The sequence below is a fragment of the Sodiomyces alkalinus genome (assembly GCF_003711515.1).
Source record: "Sodiomyces alkalinus F11 unplaced genomic scaffold SODALscaffold_3, whole genome shotgun sequence".
NCBI lineage: Eukaryota > Fungi > Ascomycota > Sordariomycetes > Glomerellales > Plectosphaerellaceae > Sodiomyces > Sodiomyces alkalinus.
The window spans coordinates 100,217-119,832 of NW_021167081.1; the positions used below are offsets into that span (position 1 = coordinate 100,217).

Sequence of the window (19,616 nt, forward strand, 5' to 3'; positions counted from 1 at the left end):
ATAGATGATCAGGTAAAATCCCATGATACCGTGTAACCCTTCATTTAATCCACCCTACATAGTGTTGGTAGTGGTTGCGCAGTGTGACCAATGAAGAGAGACATGTTGAAAACGAATCGAGTCTCGCGCCGAGCCGAAGCAAAGTCGATCCACGTGAACTGAGCGGTCCGCAACCTGATGATGGTGTGCCACATGACCACATTCTTTCTTCTTTTCCCCATGCATCAGCCATGGACGACGGGACGGGGCTGTAGTCGCAGCTTCGCCTCGCTCTACCCTACCGAGACAAGAGTTGATTCCCACCCTTGCCGATTTGCGACGAATACTGAACACCCTTGTCTTCGGGTTTGCCTTTTTTCGGGGTTTCCGCCAAATCAATGTACACAGTGTACCGTAAAACCCTCGACTCGACTGCTGGATGCCTAGATACCCTTGGCTTTACCCATGGCTTTACCCATGGCTTTACTCAAGTAGGGCCAGCTGACAAGGGTGGCTTCGTGTCGACTCATCACGAGTATATGACCATGGTCCCGCGATGGCATGGCCGCATCTCCTCAAGGACCAAAGTGCTCCACGTCTAGGACGGGGGCATCTTTCCCTCGTGTTCTGTGTGTTCCCTCGGACCTTCAAATACTAACTGCCTCAACCAGAGAAACCGTAACTGTCCTGTCACCTATCAACATGTAGCTTCTCGAACACTTCTTCTGTACTCCGTTGCTTGTGTGTCCTCCCTTGGGCATTTGTACCTCGTTACTCTTTGCTTGCTTTCTATCTAAGTTCCTGTGCACAGAGAAGGATTGTTCACCAGCATAACTGGGATGGAATCACCCATGGATGAAGGTAAGTTTCGCCATCCCCGCTTCCCCTTCCCTGCACCGTACCCTAGCCGTACGACCTTGCAACTCATGTCTTGACACCAGCGTACCGCCGGCTTGTCGACGCCATCATAAACGACCCCGACGACAAAGTAACCGAGGAACACATCCACCAGCTAATCGCCTCGCTCCCATCCGTCGTTCTCGCGACCGACACCTCGAAGCGCACGCCGCTACACCATGCCGCCCTGGTCGGCAAGCTGGCTGTCTTGCATGCCATCCTCGATGTCGCCCCAGACTCGGACATTGATCTTCCAGACCTTGAAGGCTGTACACCTCTCCACCTCGCCGCCCGAAACGGACACGAAGCCGTCGTCCGTGCCCTCCTGCGACACGGAGCCGACGTGCGGCGCGAGGAAGCGTTCGGGGAAACACCACTACACGAAGCCGCCCGCCACGGCCATGTCGCTCTCGTCCGTCTCTTTGTCGAGGGGGGCGGGGCGGTAGTCGATGCGGGCAACCGCGACGCCAGCACGGCGCTTCACGTGGCGGCCCGGCGCGGCCATCTCCAAGTCGTCGAGGTCCTCCTGGCCGCGGGCGCCAACCCGGCCACTCGCGATAAGGTTGGCGACACACCGCTCCACGACGCCGCGCGGGCGGGCCACGCCCGAGTCGTTGCTACCCTCCTATCCTCCGGCCTCGTCAGCGTCGACGCGCGCAACGCCAACGGCCTGACGCCCCTCAGCGTGGCGGCGCGTCACGGCCGGGAAGCCATCGTGCGGGCGCTCCTCGAACGCGGCGCCGACGTCGATGCCGTGAGCTCCGAGTTTTGTTCGCCCCTCCACCAGGCCGCCGCGGAGGGCCACGACGCCGTCGCTCGCGTCCTCATTGCCGCCGGCGCCGACGTCGACCTGCAGGACAAGGACGACCACACGGCGCTGCACGCGGCCGTCATCTTCGAGCATCCCGATGTGGTGGGCAGCCTTTTGGCCGCGGGGGCCTCGCTCGACCTGCGCGACGCCGAGGACTGCACGGCGCTGCACCACGCCGTCAAGAACGGCAGTGTGGCCACCGTGCGCGAGCTTCTCGAGGCCGGCGCCGATCCTACCATCCTGTCGGCCTGCGGAGAGACGCCGCACAGCCTGGCGCGGGTGTTGGGGAAGGAGGCCATCATGCAGCTGTTCGTCAGTCCCCAGGTCATCCCGCGGCAGGGCGTGGCGGCGAATTTCCGCCCGCGCAAGGCCCGAGGTCCGTCGCTGCCCAGCGACGGGCCGGAGATCGATGTCTGCAAGCATTTCCGCGGTGTTTTCTGGTGCCCGACGTCCGAGAGCACGTTTGACGACATGTCTGTTTGGGATATCCTTTACGAACTTGAAGCCGAGGCCAAGCTTTGCCCCGCGCCGCCTGGACCGGAGTCGCTTACGACGCCGCCGGCCTCTCCGGTCTTGGGATCTCCGGCTACCGGAAGGTCGGGAGACGGACCTGCTACCATACAGCATCACCAACAGGGTCACGACCTACCGGTATCGCTTTCTGGACACGAGAAGAACAGGGTCAAGCGTTGGATTCACCTCCCGGCCAATAACATCGCCTGGGTGCTCGACCTCGTCCAGAAGCTGCACGCCATGGACGGCAGGACGGAAGAAGAGTGCGCGCGCGTCTTGCGCTTCGTTCGCGACACGTTCCTCGAGATGCGCTTCAGCGCGCCCTACCGCAAGCCGCATTTCCGCCGCGAGCGGACGGCCACCGGGCCCCTGACGTCCGCGTCTCCTTCTGCCGGAGGCGCCTCGTCCTTCTCGGCCTCGCTCCGCCCGGACGAAATGTTCTCCCTCGTGATACCGGTCGTGGACGTCGACATGGACGACAAGACGAAGGAACGGCTGCGGCACGCGGGCGAAGGCATCTTCAACGGGCAGGGACAAACCCCACAGCAGTTTCAGGTGCCGCGGCGCGAGCTCATGCGGGAGAGCACGGCAGAACGGCGCCGTTCGCTCAGCGTCATGCCGACGAACCTACAGCATTACCTGTTCCCCCATCTGAAACACCTCGATGCCATGACGGGACTGCGCAAGATCTTCACCAAGTCGGAGCTCCACACGCCGCGGACGCTGGACCAGTCGTACCACGAGTCGCTGAGTCGGGAGGAGGTACGGTGGCGCAACGAGAGCCAAGTGCTCTACCGGTACCTGAAGCGGCTCGAGTGCGAGGCGGAAGAGGAGAAGAGGCGGAAACAGGAGAAGAAGGAGGAGCAGAAGAAGAAGAAGAAAAAGAAGAAGAAGAAGGAGGAGGAGGAGGAGGAGGAGGAGGGGCGCAAGAAAGACAAGGGAGCCGATGGTAACGCGGAAGGCGGTAGTTCTGCGGCAGCTTCGGCGGCGGCGGGCGGTGGTCAGCAGTCGTTATCGGTATCGACGTCGTCGGCTTCGGCGAGTCGGCCGTCCGGAGATCCTTTCAAGAACCGCGAGTTCCTGTCGGCGCAGTCGAGCGATAAGCAGAAGCGGTCGGACAGCACCAAGGAGCAGCTTATGCGTATGTTGGCGCGGCAGGACGTGGCGAGCAGCATTCGGGCGCGGCAGGCGGAGACGGCGGCGAGGGAGAGGAGGAATTTACCGCTGGAACAAGAACGGCGCAAGCAGGTGCTGGTGGTATCGCAGCTCTGGCTTTGGCGAATTGACGAGAGTATGTTGGTCCCCGGGAGATGGGCAAAGAAAATTTCCGTCTTGGGCTCTTTCTGACTGGTAGAACCCTGCAGACAACATCATCAGCTGCTACCCCGAGCGGTGGGACGACAAAAACGCGCAAACGCTCCTCAACGAGTTCAAGCACCGCATCGTGGGGCTCCGGGGGCTCAAGAACCCGTCGGCGGACATGATCCGCGTGGTGGAGCAGATCCTCGAAGCAGCCGTCTCGTTCAGCGAGGAGGAGTTCCACTTCCAGTTCGCGGGCGGGCCGCGGTCCTACAGCAACGCGTTCGCGAGCTCGATCGCCTGGGTGTCCAACGAGGCGATGAAGCGGTACGCCGCCTTCCGGGCCTCGCTCCGGGGGATGCGCACGTCCAAGAGCCTCCTGAGCGGCGACCTCCGCGTCGAGATTGGGCTACTGCAGGAGATCGAGGACGTGCGGGAGGAGATCAATATGGTGCAGCGCGTGCTGAGGGAGCAGGAGCGTGTGGTGGGCGAGTTTCATGCGGCCATGGACCCGGGCTGCGTGTTGTTGGAGCAGGCGGGCGGTGCTGGTGGCGGGCCGGGCGCTGTGTTTTCGCATCCTACGTTGGATTTCTTTACGAGGTTGGAGATGGATGCTACCCGCGTGCGGGATTCGGTGGGTTCTTTTTATTTTTCTGTTGTTACTGCTCTCTGGACTAACATGGCGAGGGGCGACGTGGTTAGATTACAACCTTGCTGGACCTCCGTCAACGCGAAGCCAACATCGAAGAAGCCCTGTCTGCCAACGAGCAATCCAAGATTCTCTTCATCTTCACCGGCGCTACCGTCGTCTTTGTACGTTGTCTTGAACTGTCTTGCTACACATCATCCTGCCAGCAGAAGTCCTTACTGACACCGCTCCAACAACCGCCCCCCCGTCCTTCAAGGCCCCTCTATCCTGGATCACGGGCGTCTTCGAAGTAGACATTGAAGGTCTCCCCAATCCACTAAGACCTGTACATGTAGCCCTCGGAAGCCGTACGTATTTCCGCAGTAGTCTCGTCCTGTGTGTGTCCCTTCTTGCTAACCAAATCCCCTATATTCAACACAAAGTGGGAAGCCTCCTCGGCACAATCCTCATCATCTACATCGCCCTCAAAATCTACGAGTTCCTCCTCCAAAACGAAGCCAGCGCGGACCGCTACACCATCCAAGACATGTTCCTCCTCCTCCTCGGTCGGTCCCGCCGCGGTCTCAACAACAATGGCGGTGAGGATAACAAGAAGAGGAAGAAAAGGGAACAAGGGGACCCCTTTTTCGAATCGCTCTCCAGGTGGTCGGCTCGGGATCTCGACGGTGGGCCGCAACAGCAGCAGCAGCAGACGCAGCAGACACAGCAGCAGACGGCTCGATCGTCGGCGTTGCGGTCCGAGGACCTGCTCCCCACCGCGGCCCGGGAAGGTGGCGTCGGCGTGGCGGCGAGGCTGCGGCCTTTGCGGCAGCGGCTCGTGTGGTTGGGACGGGATCGGAGGCGGAGACTTGATGAAGAGACTGCAGGGGTGGGGGTTTCCTAAGCCCCTCTGGTGCCCCTCTGGCCCTGTTAAGCTGGATGAAGCTCTGCACAAGGTTCTGCACAAGGTTGGATAGATGGGTGTGTTGCGGGTTTGTGCTCTACTTTGGAAACTACGGTTTGATTTTTGAATATGCGTTTAAAGCAGGGTATATTTATGAGTTTGGTATAATGGGGTATATAATCGACATGCAAGTCGAATGTCGCAGTGAATCGAATCAACTATTTACAGCATCGCTGAACTGCATCCTTCCCCGTGTTGGCAACGTCAGAACGAAAGAGAACGAACTGCTGCAGCCCCGAAAAACCGCCAGAGCGTCGTCGTCGCGAGAAACGGAGTGTTTTGTCTTCTTTCTCTTTCTTTCTACTCCGTCTTAGACACCGGGTGGCCCTCCACCTTCTCCTGCGAACTGCTCACATCCACGGTCTCGTGGTGCACGGGGCGCTCCACGTCCACGGGCTCCAGGTGGCCCTCGACGTTGGCGCGCGAGAGGACGACGGCCGGGGCGATGGGGTACTCGCCCTCCTGGACCTTGGAGGCGGGCAGGAGGACGTTGAACCAGCGGGGCATGAAGAGGCCGACGAGGGAGATCAGGAGGACGACGTTCATGAAGGCGAAGCTGGCGATGCGGAGGGGGTCCTCGCGGGTGGCGTAGAAGCTGGGGTAGGCGAAGGACATGATGATGGCGACGATGGGGGCCGAGATGTACTTGAGGACGGGGCCCCAGAAGAAGGGGATCTTCCAGTTCTTGGAGCCCGGGATGGCGATGGTTGCGTTGAGGTCGCGGCGGAGTTGGTTGCCCTGTGATGAGAATTGTTTGGTTAGACGGGAAGAAGGGAAAGAAAGAAAGAAAGGAGAGAGAGAGAGAGAGGGGACTGACCGAGTAAAAGGAAAGCCACCAAAACTTGGCCAGCATCTTGTTACGACCAAACACGCCAGGGGTAGGGGCAGTGGGCGTCTTGGCGGTGAGCACACCGGCGACCAGGCCCACGGCAAAGAGACCGAAACCAACACCCGCCCCAGCCTCGGCGCTCACGGCATGGGCCACCACCAGACCGACGACGGTGCCAGCAATATAACCAAAAGTGTTGACGGAGAAGGAGACGACGCCGAGCTGGTCGACCACGTCGCGGAAGCGGTAGAGGGTGGTGGCGCAGGCGGCCTCGCACCAGACGGCCCAGAAGAGGGCGAGGTAGCTGATGAACGTATCGGCGGCATCGAGACACTCGTACCCAAACTCGGTGCAGAAGATGAGGGAAAGGAGGAAGGAGAAGATGACGATGACGGTGGAGACGACGGGGCGCGAGTACTTCTTCCCCCAGTCGGTGTCGATGACCATGGTCATCAGGGCCTCGAGCAGGGCGAAGGAGGAGCTGAGGCCGAGGATGAAGAGGGTGGCGAAGAAGAGGATGCCCCAGAACTGCGGGGCCGGCATCTGGGCGATGGCCTCGGGGTAGGTGTAGAAGCCGACGACGAAGGTGTTGAGGCGCTGCTCGTCGGGCTGGATGCCCAGGTAGCCGACGACGGCGAAGACGGAGAAACCGGCGACGACCTCGATGAGGGAGTTGGAGAAGACGATGATGAGCGAGTCCTGGACGGCGTTGGAGAACTTTGCGTTGTACGAAGCGAAGCTGGTGAAGTAGCCCATGCCGATGCCGGTGGAGAAGAAGATTTGGCCGCACGCCTCCTGCCAGATCTGGCCCTGGGCGAGCTTCCAGCCGTGCCACTCGGCGAAGTAGAGGCGGACGCCGTCGACGGCGTTGGGGAGGGAGACGGAGCGGCCGAGGAGGACGATGATGAAGACGAGGGGCAGGCCCATGGTGAAGTAGACGACGCGTCCGGTCAGGCCGACGCCCTTGAACATGCAGAGCCACACGACGAACCAGGTGAAGAGGCACCAGCCGACGGTCTCGGGCACCATGCCCATGCCGGGGTAGGTCTTCCACTGTTCGATGGTGGACAGGTCGTCGGAGAGGCGGCCGGGGATGGCGGGGACCTCCTGGATGACCCTCTCGTGGAAGAACTCGGCGACGTTGCCGTCGGCCCAGGGGAGCGGGTCGTGGAAGGAGTAGCGGAAGAAGGTCATGATCCAGGCGATCAGGGGCACGTAGTAGATGAGGACGGCGAAGCCGGTGTAGACGACGCTGAGGCCGACGCCCTTGGCGCGGTGGTTGGCGGTGTGCCAGGCCAGGACGCAGCCGCCGCGGAAGGCCTGGCCGAGGGCGATCTCGAGCATGAGGATGGGGATGGCGAGGAAGAAGAGGGAGATGAGGTAGGGGATGAAGAACTGGAGGCCGTGGTTGTTGAAGGCGATGGACGGGAAGCGCAGCAGGTTGCCCAGGCCGACGGCGCCGCCTAGCGAGGCCAGGATGAACGAGGCTCTCGTGCCCCAGACATCACGACCGTCTTCGGCTTTGTCGGCCGCTGGCGCGAACCAGTTGAGGGCCTTCTTCAGCGGGTTGGCGCCCATGGCGAGGGGAGGGAGAATCGACGCAAGTTAACGTTGTTCGGGCCCGCAAGTCGGCAGCCGCAATGAAGACTTGAGACGAAATCACCAGTCTGAGAGATGGAGATGTCAAGGTACGGACGACGACGGGGTGAAGAAGGAAAAGAGAAAAAGAAAGGTGGGGGAGCACGAGGTTGTCGACAGGAGAGGACGGGGCCAGTGTTAAAGGTTCCAGGAAGAGCGGCAGCACGCGGCAGCACGCGGCCTCGTCTTGGAGACAGACAGACCCTGCAGAGGCAGACGCGCATGTAATACCTACAACGTTATGCACTGGTCCACCTTGGCCGGGGTAAGCGAATCTCCTCGTCCGAGAACAGAAGGTCGATTGGGAAGCGGATCATCCAACGGAGGTTGATCGAGGCCATACAACGTACCTAATCATAATCATAGTAGACACAACTCCGCCCAGCCAAGCGTCCTGTTGGTATACACGTTGTGTGCCTCGTTACTAAACGAGCTTCCCGAAGTACGGGGGGGGGGGGGCTGAATTGCATAGCTCGGCAAGATGTGGATTGGCATGACGGTGAGTTCCGGAAGCGGCACGCACAGCAGCAACCTCGTCCAAGCCAAGACCAGCTCGCAGGGCATTGGTTAGTTGAGGCTCGCATTCATTTTCGTCATTGTCGTGGTCTTCAGTCTTCGTCTTTTCTTCTTCTTCTTCTTCTTCTTCTTCTTCTTCTTCTTCTTCTTCTTCTTCTTCTTCTTCTTTTCCCCCTTCTTTTCGTCCCTCTGAAATGCTTGTGTTAATGCACAAGCACAGGGATGCCTCGTGGAGGTTGCCAGGGTGTTGAGCTTGAGCATGTGCCGACCTTCTAGAAATGAAAGCAAAGCCGACGCTTCCAAGGCGCCAGTCAGTCTGGCGTGGTCTTGGTCCTCGCACCGTCCTTATCCCGTTACTAACCTTGACACAAACGTGTATGTATGTAATTACGCTGTGTTCGTTGGTCCGGACGTCCCAGTTGCGCCACCCTTCCTCCAAGAACTTGGCATACGACATCCATTGTCAGCGGCGCGGGGATTTCATCTCAGCTGATTGGCTTCGTGACCCCCAACCATCAGCTTGGCTCCCCCCAAGTTCGTTATCTTTTCATGGCACTTGTTGACCTCTACCTCTCATTGGTACGAAAGTGGTGTATGTTTTGCCTGCCGTCGGTTTCGCCGAGATGGACATGTCACCACCAAGACTCGAAGTGATCCGGTGAAAAGTTCCGAGTAAGAAGCACGTTGCAAGCAGTTTCCCACGACCGACCCCCGATGTTTCTATTACGAAGTGCGAAGTTGTAAAAAGGTCGCCCCCGCAAAGTCAGCGCCGTTTATAGTGTAGTGCCTTGTCAAGATGGAGCCAAGCCTGAGCCCGGTCGCCTCATAGTGCATAGAGTCTGCGCAACGCACGCTCTTTCTGCCGCGTCTGCCAAGTGCGGCCCTTAATACGCGTCTTGGCAATTCGGCACCTGGTAGAGATTAGTGGCTTTAGTGGCTTTAGTGGCTTTAGTGGCTTTATTAGTGGCACGACTGCCAGAGGAGTGCCCAGGGCAAGGAGAATGGAGGGTGACCTGATTCGTCGGTGTCGCTCTTGTGCTGTAGGTGAGTACCAAGTTGGCCACTGGCGTGAGGGGCGATTTACTGTACCAGGGTTCCCCGTTTCGTTTCGTTTGTTTTGCTTTCAGCGGGGGGAAAAAAGGGAAGAAAAAAAAGAAAGAAAGAAAAAAAAAGGGGCGGGGGGGAATAGCCCAGCCTGATGCGGGTCGCCCTGAAGCCGCCCCCTGTCGCTCCTTGCCGTCTTCGTCCCGTGAATAAAAGCTGAAGGCCCAGCATGGCACTCTGCAGACTGCACGGCGGCACATTAATTAGGATCAGCCGCAACGTGAAAAACGTTACCGAGTACTTCGTAAACGCCGTTGTGATTGTTCTGCCGCTTCGTACGCCGCCAGACTTCCGGCCGCGGGTTTCTATTGCCACGATTTGGCCAGTAAACCTTCCATGGCCTGTCCCTGTCCCCGTCCCCGTCCTTCTTGATAGTCGCGCATCCTCAATATGAGCTCTCCGAACAGCCCGTTCGGCCACCCAAACCAGGAACGGGTGAAATCCTCCCCGCTCCAGCTATTGACGCTCTCGTGCAGTACGCCGGCGTTGGTGGTCGAGCCGAGCAGCATACCCATCTGTGTGTCGACCTCCTCTTCCAACTCGGCCTCGTCCAATCCCGACATGGGCTCAAACGCCGTCAGCCCCGCAATGACGGCAGCCATCGGCCAGGCCTTCCCGGGTCCGACGTGCGGCCCGCCCACGGCGGAGAGGACGGGCCCCTTCATAAAGTACGGGTTGGCTTCGCTGAGAACGAAGCGGCGGGTGTTGCGGTAGATGGCGTGGTAATCGCGCGCCGGGTCGACGCCGGTGTAGTTCCAGAGCGGCATGGCCAGCAGGGACGGCACGTTGGCGTCGTCCATGAGGTTGGTGCCGCCGTAACCGTCGACTTCATAGGCGTACACGTCGCCAAAGCCGGGCCGTGGGACCACGGCGTCCTTGTCGATGCCGCGACGGATGCCGAACGCCATGTCGCGCATGGTCGAGGTCAGGTTCTGCGCGAGTTCGCCGTCGAGGGCGGCCATGATGTCGGCGGCGGAGTCGAGGTAGGCGGCGAACATCATGTTCGCGGGGACGAGAAACTGGAAGATGGTGGCGTCGTCGGACGGCCGGAAAGCCGTGCGTACCATGCCGTTTTCCTTGCAAGGGTTGCCGAGGCCGTCGTTGGTCAGCGTCTCGCTGCCGCGGTCTGTCCAGCCGGTGAAGGTCCATGCCGAGTGCTGGACCTTGCCGTCGGCGTCGTAGGTGCCGCGGCGCATGGCTCCGGCGGCGCGGACGGCGGCGTCGACGGCCTCGACCCAACGATACTTTTGGAAAAAACCGACGTCTCCCGTCTTGTCGTGGTAGGCAACGGAGATCTGCAGGAACGACGCGAGCGAGTCGAGCTCCCACTTGCAGTCGAACACCTTGACGGGGTCGTAGGGAGGGTTGGGGTGGTTCAGATGGTAGGCGCCGTTCTTGGTCGGGGGGATGCCCGACTCGGGAGGCGGCTGGAAGCTGTGGCAGTAAGGCGATATGGTGATGTAGCGGGCATGGGCGTTGATGATGCCACGCCAGAGGCTGGCGAGAGAGTCCGGGTCGGACGACGCTCGCAACAAGGGCAAGTAGGAGTAGATCTGAGAGGCCGAGTCTCGCAGCCACATGGCGTCGATATCACCCGTGACGACGTAGGCCAGCTCCTGGTCGGTGACGCGTGATTCGCCCGTGTCGGGGTCCGACTCGTTGGCATAGCCGCGCCAACGGACCATGGTGTCGAGCGTCATGGGATAGGCGTTTTCGAAGAGGCGGGCCAGGTCCGGGTCGCGGATGGCCGTCTTCACCTCTGCGATGAGAGACTCGAGTTCCGGCAGAGTGAAGGTACGACAGTGCGGCGGGGGACGCATGTGGGGAAACCGACGCTTGCCTTCGGAGTTTGGGCCAGGACGAGTCCTCATCCATTGGACATGAGAAACGCATTTCAAAGCCGTGTCCGAAGCCGTGTCCGAAGTTGTGCCCCCATCGTCAGGGGCAGGGGCGGGAGCGGGAGCAGGGGGCGGTGGCTGGTTCTGCGGAGGTGACCCAGCACCGGATATGGGGCGAGGTTCGTCCAGCGGCGGGGAAGCCGGCGTGAAAGGGGCCGGGGGGTTGACCGGAGGGAGGGGGGTGAACGGAGGGGGGGCGGGATCTTCCCCCGAGGGTTCAATCCACGGGGGTTCAATCCACAGGGGGGTATGGCTATCGTCATGGTCATGGTCATGGTCGTGGTCATGAGAATGCAACTCCAATTCCCGGTCGCTCCCGTCTGCAAAGCGGTTCGGGGAGAGATCCAGGTCTGTCGTGGATCCAAGGTAGGGACCAGTGGCTAGGAACGAACTACCGAGCAACAGGTAGGCGACAAGGAAAGCTGCAGCGACGGCAGCGGCGAGGATGCGTGTTGGCCGGGCTCGTGCCCAGGCTCGAGAATTACGGCCGAAGAGGGAAGGGCCGGATGGGGAAGTTGAAGAAGTTGAAGACGAAGAGGAGCTGGCACCGGTGCCGAGGAGGCGGAGGATGGCGGGGGGGTTGAGGACCGCCATATGGGCGACTCGTTGAGCCTATATATGGCTCGCTCGAATAATCCGCCGAAAGTTGAGACAGGACTGAGACGAGAGGGCCGAGGTCGAGGTCCAGGGTCGAGGAATGAGTGAGGGATGCCGGGAAGCCTCTTACTGACCCATGGGATAGATGGTGGACAATCATGCAGCGTACATACTCCGCTCTAGGCCGAGGAACGGGTCTGTCTGAATTCTGAACCAGCTGGAGAGGTGGATATGGACAAGAATGGGTCGATGGGTTTGGCGTGCTGATGGGTTGAAGGAGTTGATGAGTGTGGGTTGAGCATGGGAATAGACGGGGACGGCCGAGGACAGGAGGACAGGAGGACAGGAGAACAGAGGATAGACGACAGACGACGGACGACAGCTACGTCGGTCGGTCACAGGACGCAGGTTACACCGATACGTACTCCGTGCCTGCTACAAGCGCCATCATTGCGTCGCATTGATTGAAGTGAAGGAACATGACAACATGACAAAATGGAAGCCACGATATACGAGACCCCGGTGTGCGGTCGAGACTTCCCGTGCTGGGTAAAGAGACAGGCATCCGTGTAGGAAGACCTGGGGAAGCTACGAGTCTCCGACTTGCCCAACTCGGAAGGCAGCTCGTTCCTCCCCTTCCGCGTGTATCCTGGGGAGGTATGTATTATGTACCTTATACTTCTGATGTACTTTGTTCTCTTCGTCAGACCATTCACCTAGTGCGTCTTGGCACACCTCTCTATGACCTGATTGGGTAATGCTTTGACGGATCCCATGTCCAGCTCCTCCTTCCTTTGCCGGATAAGGTACTCATTATGTCCAGGTGCCTCGAGCTACAAACTCGTATTGCATCGAACCAACTCCATACCCCACACAGTCTTCTCTCTGGGAAGGTAGGTACCTTATCTAAGGTACCTGACAGAGGAGACGTACAGATACCTTAGGTACCTACCTAGGTAGCCGCTGTGGCGTGAACGATGCGCACTGCGACCGCTGAGGGCTTCATGGCAAAGACGATTTGCCCAGAGAATCTCCCACGCGAAGCGCTGATAATATCTCGCTCTATCATCATTCTCTGATGTACCCGAGGCAAAAGAAGAAGACAAAAAAAATACACGCTATTCCTGAACGTCCAACCCAAACAGGAAGTATTCAGAAAACCAGCATCCACGCTGAGGTCACCTCCCACGTCCCTGACATGATTTCCAGAAAACCCCCCAGCACAGTTGCGGGAGATCATTGCATCGAGGAGCGCCGGGTCGGGTCGGACGCAGGTACCAGTTTTACCAACCCAGGAGGCCATGGAAAGAGTAATGACGACCATCACCCGGATCCAGCGCTTCCCCCAAGACCGGAGCCGGGTGCACTCTCAGGCGATATCCCATCGTCTGCCTCCACCCAGCTCGATTCAGATCCAAGTGGCATCCACCCCATCGCGAAGGAGACGTCCGCGGGCAAACATTTCTCGGGGATACCGCCAAGCCAGCTAAAGATTCTGCCGCTGTCCCAGTACCCAGGCAGCAAGCGGTCCCAGGGGTGTGCCATCGCTATCGGGCCCCCGCCTGCTTGTCCCGTGGCTTGGCGTGCCCAACAGCTGTCCGAATCCCGCTCGCGTCTTCCTGGTTGTTTGTACGGCGGAGACACGTCGTCGTTCTTGTCGTGACAGGGGTCGGCGGTGCTATCTTTGCGGGGCGTCGCTGTTTTGTCCTGCTTGCCGGGCTCGATATCGCGGGAAGCTTGGGGCCATCCTTTTCTGCATCTAGCCCCGTCAGAGCGAGATTGGTTGTCGTTGGCCATCACTCTGGAAAAGAGGGTTGAACCGATAACTATCGACAACGAATGATAGGAAATAAGAATGTCGGAATGTCTTTGTTGGACGACAGTCTACCTATGCTTCGGGACTGAATGCGATAGCGATGAAAATATAATGACCCAGATCTCATCTTGGTTTTCCGGATGCCATAGACGGTTGGGGACAGGAGGAAAAACACAGGACAGGGTGAACAATACTCAAAGTTTAATCGCTTCCATCTGGAACGGCAGACCTCTCCTGCCTTGCAGGTGTTGAGACCACAGAAGGTTTCGAGTCTTTCGTACCTTACCTATCGCATCAACTTGTCCAAGTCCGAGGGTTGTTCAAACAGATGTACCAACGGCAAGAACAGCTCGGCCCTCTGCCCATCCGCTTCGACGTCCCCTTTTCCTTCTCCCAGCGCCCGCATCTCGGCCCACGACTTCCAGAACCAAGCTGGGCACTTGTCAGGTTCCATCGCCTTCGCCGTACCCCGTTAGCTCGAGCACTCACAAGAGGGAGGAAAGAACATGGCAATTCTGGAAAGAGAAAACTCACCACAGGCTGAGCACCCGCCTCCTCCATCACGCACTCGACAAACACGGTAACGTAATGCTTCCCCAACGACCCAAACACGTCGTTCGTCACAGCCACCACCTTGACGCCGCGCACTCGCAGTCCCGTCTCCTCCAGCGCCTCCCGCTCCGCGCACGCGAAGAAGCTCTCCCCGTGTTCCAGGTGGCCGCCCGGCAGCTGCCATGTTCCTATATCGCACGCGCCCGCGGAGTTAGCAGCCCGCTTGGGGGGGGTTTCACTTTCAACATCAAAATCCATCTTGCGGGCACAGGCAAGGAAGAGAGTAACGATATTTGTTGCGTCAGAATACAAGAAGAAGAAAAGGGAAAAAAAGAAATTACCTGATCCGTGGCTGCTCAACCTCTTTCCGCAGACGACCTGGCCTTGCGCATTGGTGATGATGGATGCGACCCCGACGCGCGGGTGAGGGGGGCCGCCCGTAGTCGCTGTGCTTGGAGCCGCCATCCTGCAAGAATACGGTATACCTAGCAACTTCGCCGTAGGTATAGGTACCCTAGATGTACAAAAGTCGACCTCGACGGTCGCTGATACTGACGGGACAAAAAGGGCCGGACCATGTGTTGAACGGTCTCCCGTCATCCTGAGTCTGAGCGGTCGACTCTCTCCATCGATCCAAGGAACCGGGCCGGCTTCGGATGTTGGCGTATTACATAAGCAGGCTAAAAAGGGGTCATAACTATCATATTCTATCACGTGAGCCACGGTATAGTGCTCTCCTATTAGTTGGAGGTGCCCTACTATCCTCGCTTAGAAGGTGGCAGATATATTTAGGACACGTATACCCGTCCCCTTTTTCTTTCTCTTTTATATATAATATAATTATATATTTCCTGAATTAACGCTCCCTATAAGCACGCTCCCGTTAATTCAATAGTTATAAGCCCGGGTAATAGTAGTAACTAGTAACTTCCTGCTAATCTATTATCTACGTTTATTTTTATATACTTCTATAGTATTACGGAGCCCTCCTACGCTCTCTCTCCTAATAATAAGCTTTTATTCGCTAAACCCTTACTCGATACTATATCGAATAAGCTTAAGATCACGGCTAAAGCGCTCGGTATCCCGCGCCTTAAATCCACGCGGTAATAGGCCGATTAGATCTTCTATATCCAGTCGTATACGTAAGGGATAAAGGTCTAGGCACTGCTCGATTCTAGCTAAAAGGATTAGCTAAATAACTGTCCTGAGTATATTATGCCTAAATCCCTGGATTAACTGCGCGAATAGTATTCCTAAGGCGAGGGCGATAATACTATCGTGCCCTCGACGCAAGAGCTTATACGCCTCGCCGAAATCGAGAACTAGTAGACTATAGCCTAGAATTAAAAGCTTAGTCGCCTTATTAAGGCGCTCGATAAGGCTAATTAACTGCTTAAAACCACCGTGGAGACCTCTGCTTATTAATAGGCTATCGAAGAAGCTATTAAGAGATATCCCGGCTATAATAGAGAAAAATAAAATAGACACTTTACGTTACGCCATATAATAAAAGAACTTAAGAGTAGCTTTACTCTAAGTAGTATTTATACGAAGAAAGAGGTAAGACGAGTATACGAAAAGTATCTATAAGACGCTTATTAAGCTAATACTAAAGTGGCTATATAGTATACGGAGTGGAATACCCTTATTAGACGCGCACGTTAGTAAAAGGTAGCCGAGATTAAAGGACTTACTACTATTCGGAACTTTCTTATAGTAGTTAGATAGAAGTCTACGCCTATTTAGGCAGAAACTAAGCTTTAGCAGCTAGTAATAAAAGAGGTCCGCGGCGACGAGATTTCCGATCTTCTAATATACGGCCGCGAGTTTAACGCTATTATAAGCGCTCTAACCACGGACGGTATACGCTACAGCGTATACACGACCCTAGGAGACCGCTTAGATAATAACGAAGGCGGAAAGAAGCCTAAGAAAAAGAGCACTAATTACCCCTATTAACGCGAATATACTTAGAAGCCAGAGCACTATAATAAGCTAGAGTACGCTCTAACCGGAAAATACGAGTAGAGATCTAATACCTACGTTAATAATAAGTGGTATAAGGAGATACGGAAGGAGATTAAGCTCCTAAAGTGGAAGAGTTTACGCGAAAAACTATTCAAAAAGGGATAGGAAAGCTCGGAGAGCGGTAATAGTAAGGGAGATAGGTATCCTAGGGAGGTTATTATAACTATCCTGGATCCCGCCTTTATCTATACTATAGAAAAGGTCCCTAGAATCTACGCCGCGCTCCGACTAGGCCCCTACCCGCTCTTATAAAGCACTCTTTTTAATAATTACGGCGTAACTCACCTTATTAACTTAATCGACCTGCTTATTCCAGGCTCTTTTGTTCCTATAAAGGGATCTATCGAATCCGGTATAACCGACTTTCCGATTATTAGCAAAGGTAAACGGCTTCTTAAGGGAATCCTTAATAAACCTTTAGGTACTCCGAAAGCTAACTTAGAGCTTAACGATATAGTTATCGTAGAGGGATTTTACACGAATATTATATCGAAAGCTCTATTATATAAGGTTAGGATTTAGTATTCGGGATATAACTACTTATTACGCTTTAGAACGGCGGAGAAGAGCATAGTCTTATTAAAGCTGCTTCGACGCTTTAATATAACTATCCTTTAGTATAAGCTAATTTTATCTTCTTCTTCTTATTCGTTATTCTAATCGATACTATATAGTGTTATTCCGATTAATTACGACTATTAATATATACTAGTTATAGTAGTCGATCGACTAATAAGAGCTTACCGATATTACCAACCTTCCCGAGACTCTCCGCGTCCACGAGTCGACGAAGAATAGTTATAGCACTTAAGAGTAGGCTATCTTAGACTAAGCGCTCTACGAGTATTAGTTCGTAACGCTAGGAACGTGTTAATTAAGGGAACTAAGCAGATAGACTACGAGATATACTCTAGAACCTGGGCACGTTAAGTTATATCTCGATACACGTTAGAATACCACTCCCCACGACCGTTTTAACGTATTTATTAGGATTTTTAAGAGCTACCTAAGAGCTATAACGGTATACGATATCTTCTTATAATAAAGAACGAATATAGCGGCTGGATCTATATACTGCCTTTGGCTTCGAAAAACAGCGTTACGGTTTATAACGCGCTGTAAGCCTTTAAACGATAGGTTAATCGGCAGTTTATATTATATATTTGTAAAATACGTAGTGATAATAAGCCCTTAATCGTTAATCTAGCAGGGGATTTAATAACCCAGGTATAGGCGAACAGTTAAGGGATCGATATAGAAATTATACCGCCCTATACCTATAAACCGAACGGAGGTAGCGAAAGAGCCGGTTAACTGATTATTATAAAGTCTAATACTATACTTAATGGAGCAGGAATTCTACTAGATAAATAGCCAGAGAGTACTTAAACGGTAGCGTTATTATATAATATAAGTCCCTTATAATAATACGATAGAAATCCCTAGTAGAAATCCTCGATTTATAGTTTAGAGATAATACGCCGATTCTGGTAAGAGAGTATATAGCCGACCTACGCCCTAATTAGAGTGGTATTTGTACTTATAGCTACCGCGCCTATCTAATAGCGAGGGATAAGGAGGCTAGGAGGAATAGAAACTATATAAGGTTTAACTAAGGGGATATATTAGGTATTTTATAGGTTACGTTACCTATAATATTTACCGAGTATAGATTCTATAGCTTTAAAAGGTTATTATAACGCGTAATATATAGTTTAATAAGCAGCTATTTTATAAACCATGGCTCGAAGAAGCAGAATAGATCCCGGAGCCCGAGGCGAGGAACTAGCTTATAACTTATAAAATATAAGAAGATAAAGATAACGACTTTATCCGATAGGCCTACCCTCCGCGTGGATTAATTAATAGCGCACTTTCTAGAGAATAAGTATAGTCCACGGGTTCGAACTCGGGGGTAGGAGTAGTAGAGGCTGAATTAGACGCTTTATCGCCACTACTAGATATACCTAGTGCACCCGAACCGCCCGTAACAGGACTTTAAACCCCACGCGTAATACCTGATCCTTAGAGTAGGAATCTTTAGGTTATAAGCGTAGAGCCGTAGTCTTCGGAGGAACTCTTAATTAATAATTCTTCCAATTAATAAGATAACGGAGCGGCTACTAAAGAAGATACCGTAACCGATACGCTAGGATTATATATACTAGAGCTTAATACGGACACTTCGACGATTTTAACTATAGAAAGGAGTACGTAGGCGACGGTATAGGGACTAGCTACCCTTAATCCGCACCACGGTATTAGTCGCACTATAGCGTCCGGATCTAAACCACCTATCCGACCGACTCCTAAGGTGACCGCCTATTAAAGAAAAAAGAGCATATTAGTAAAGGAAGTAACGCGCGCTAGCGTAAGAATCACCGATCGCCGTGCTTAAGGAAAGACTATTTGGATTAATCCACGGATATATTAGGTAGAGCCAGATAAGCCTTTAATATATACCTTTTTTTTATCTAATTAATAAGAAGAGTGCTAGGACAGGCTAAAAGGGCTTCTAACCTTTGATTTAATAATTCTTAGAGTAGCCGATACTAAAATAAATACCCGTTCGAATACTAAAAAACAGGCTATAACGTCACCGAAGCCCTTAATCGACGGTAGGGTTTATCGCGACCAACTAAAGGCTATATTAAGGTATTAGCGGGAGCTTACTAACTACCCGATACGTAAACGGTTTAAGGAAGCCGCGTAGAAGGAGGTGAATAAGCTAATTAAGAAGCGTATATAGAGAGAAATTAAGCGCTTAGAGGCGAAGTTAAAGTCTTTTCCGTTAAAGTGGGTTTTTACCTATAAGTTCGACTAAGACGGATATCTTAAACGATATAAGGCACGCTTATATATTCAAGGGGACCTATAAGAGAGCTTAATAATTAAGGGAACCTACGTAGTAACGCTCGCTGCACGATCTTTTTATATTATTATAGCCCTAACTGCTTAGTTTAATCTAGAGGTTAAGTAACTTAATATCGTTAACGCCTTCGTTAACGCCTAAAGGAGTAAAACAGGAACGCCCGTTATATACGAACTTCCTGATAGATTTAAGTAGCCCGATAAGTGCTTAAAGCTCGATAAAGCACTATATAGACTACACGACTCGCCTAGACTATAGTTTTAGACCTTCGCGGCCATCCTGATAAACTTAGGGATAGAGGCTAATAAGGAAGAACTATGCCTATTCTACACTAAGGCTTAAGATGTATTCGTTATCTTCTTTATAGACGATATTCTTATATTATTTTATAGAGATAATGCTATAAACGGCCTTAGGACTATCGAAGGGATTAAAGTAAGGTTCGAGGTATCGGAAAAGGGGGAAGCCGATTAGTTTTTAGATATTAAGATTACTCGAGATCGCCCTCGACGTAAGGTTTTCCTCTCCTACGACTTATATATCGAAAAGATTATAGCTAGGTTTAACTTAGACGCTCTAAACACCTACCTAGTAATCCTTATTCCCGTTATAGAATACCGGAAAAGAGAAGACGAAGCCACCGCTTAAGAGATTAAATCTTATTAAGAAAAG

The 19,616-nt window shown here is 54.1% G+C and overlaps 7 protein-coding genes across 7 annotated transcripts; 2 read left to right on the plus strand and 5 right to left on the minus strand.

The window, feature by feature from the left end:
* Positions 1–1,886: 1,886 nt before the first annotated feature.
* On the plus strand, positions 1,887–5,031 carry SODALDRAFT_308881 (hypothetical protein; the record flags this gene model as incomplete). Its single annotated transcript, XM_028609093.1, has 6 exons — positions 1,887–3,491; positions 3,565–4,133; positions 4,202–4,312; positions 4,405–4,495; positions 4,571–4,697; positions 4,791–5,031. The coding sequence occupies exons 1-6, from the start codon at positions 1,988–1,990 to the stop codon at positions 5,029–5,031; spliced, it is 2,643 nt and encodes an 880-aa protein (XP_028467315.1). The 5' UTR covers positions 1,887–1,987.
* A 125-nt stretch (positions 5,032–5,156) lies between these two features.
* Positions 5,157–7,938, minus strand: SODALDRAFT_331628 (Sodium:neurotransmitter symporter family protein). The gene is made up of 2 exons (XM_028611495.1): positions 5,909–7,938; positions 5,157–5,829 (listed from the first exon to the last, which is right to left on the minus strand). The coding sequence occupies exons 1-2, from the start codon at positions 7,496–7,498 to the stop codon at positions 5,392–5,394; spliced, it is 2,028 nt and encodes a 675-aa protein (XP_028467316.1). The 5' UTR covers positions 7,499–7,938; the 3' UTR covers positions 5,157–5,391.
* On the minus strand, positions 7,741–8,803 carry SODALDRAFT_131387 (hypothetical protein). The gene has a single exon (XM_028606706.1). The coding sequence runs from the start codon at positions 8,529–8,531 to the stop codon at positions 7,983–7,985; it is 549 nt and encodes a 182-aa protein (XP_028467317.1). The 5' UTR covers positions 8,532–8,803; the 3' UTR covers positions 7,741–7,982.
* Positions 8,804–9,388: 585 nt separating this feature from the next.
* SODALDRAFT_331630 (DUF1237-domain-containing protein) lies at positions 9,389–12,088 on the minus strand. The gene has a single exon (XM_028611496.1). It carries the CDS (start codon positions 11,668–11,670, stop codon positions 9,484–9,486), a length of 2,187 nt encoding a protein of 728 aa, XP_028467318.1. The 5' UTR covers positions 11,671–12,088; the 3' UTR covers positions 9,389–9,483.
* Positions 12,089–12,759: 671 nt separating this feature from the next.
* Positions 12,760–13,659, minus strand: SODALDRAFT_331633 (hypothetical protein). The gene has a single exon (XM_028611497.1). The coding sequence runs from the start codon at positions 13,468–13,470 to the stop codon at positions 12,997–12,999; it is 474 nt and encodes a 157-aa protein (XP_028467319.1). The 5' UTR covers positions 13,471–13,659; the 3' UTR covers positions 12,760–12,996.
* On the plus strand, positions 13,433–13,836 carry SODALDRAFT_131545 (hypothetical protein). The gene has a single exon (XM_028606707.1). It carries the CDS (start codon positions 13,529–13,531, stop codon positions 13,739–13,741), a length of 213 nt encoding a protein of 70 aa, XP_028467320.1. The 5' UTR covers positions 13,433–13,528; the 3' UTR covers positions 13,742–13,836.
* SODALDRAFT_274505 (nudix domain-containing protein) lies at positions 13,776–14,506 on the minus strand (the record flags this gene model as incomplete). Its single annotated transcript, XM_028607945.1, has 3 exons — positions 13,776–13,946; positions 14,024–14,229; positions 14,383–14,506. 3 exons carry the CDS (start codon positions 14,504–14,506, stop codon positions 13,776–13,778), a joined length of 501 nt encoding a protein of 166 aa, XP_028467321.1.
* Between the last annotated feature and the right edge of the window lie 5,110 nt (positions 14,507–19,616).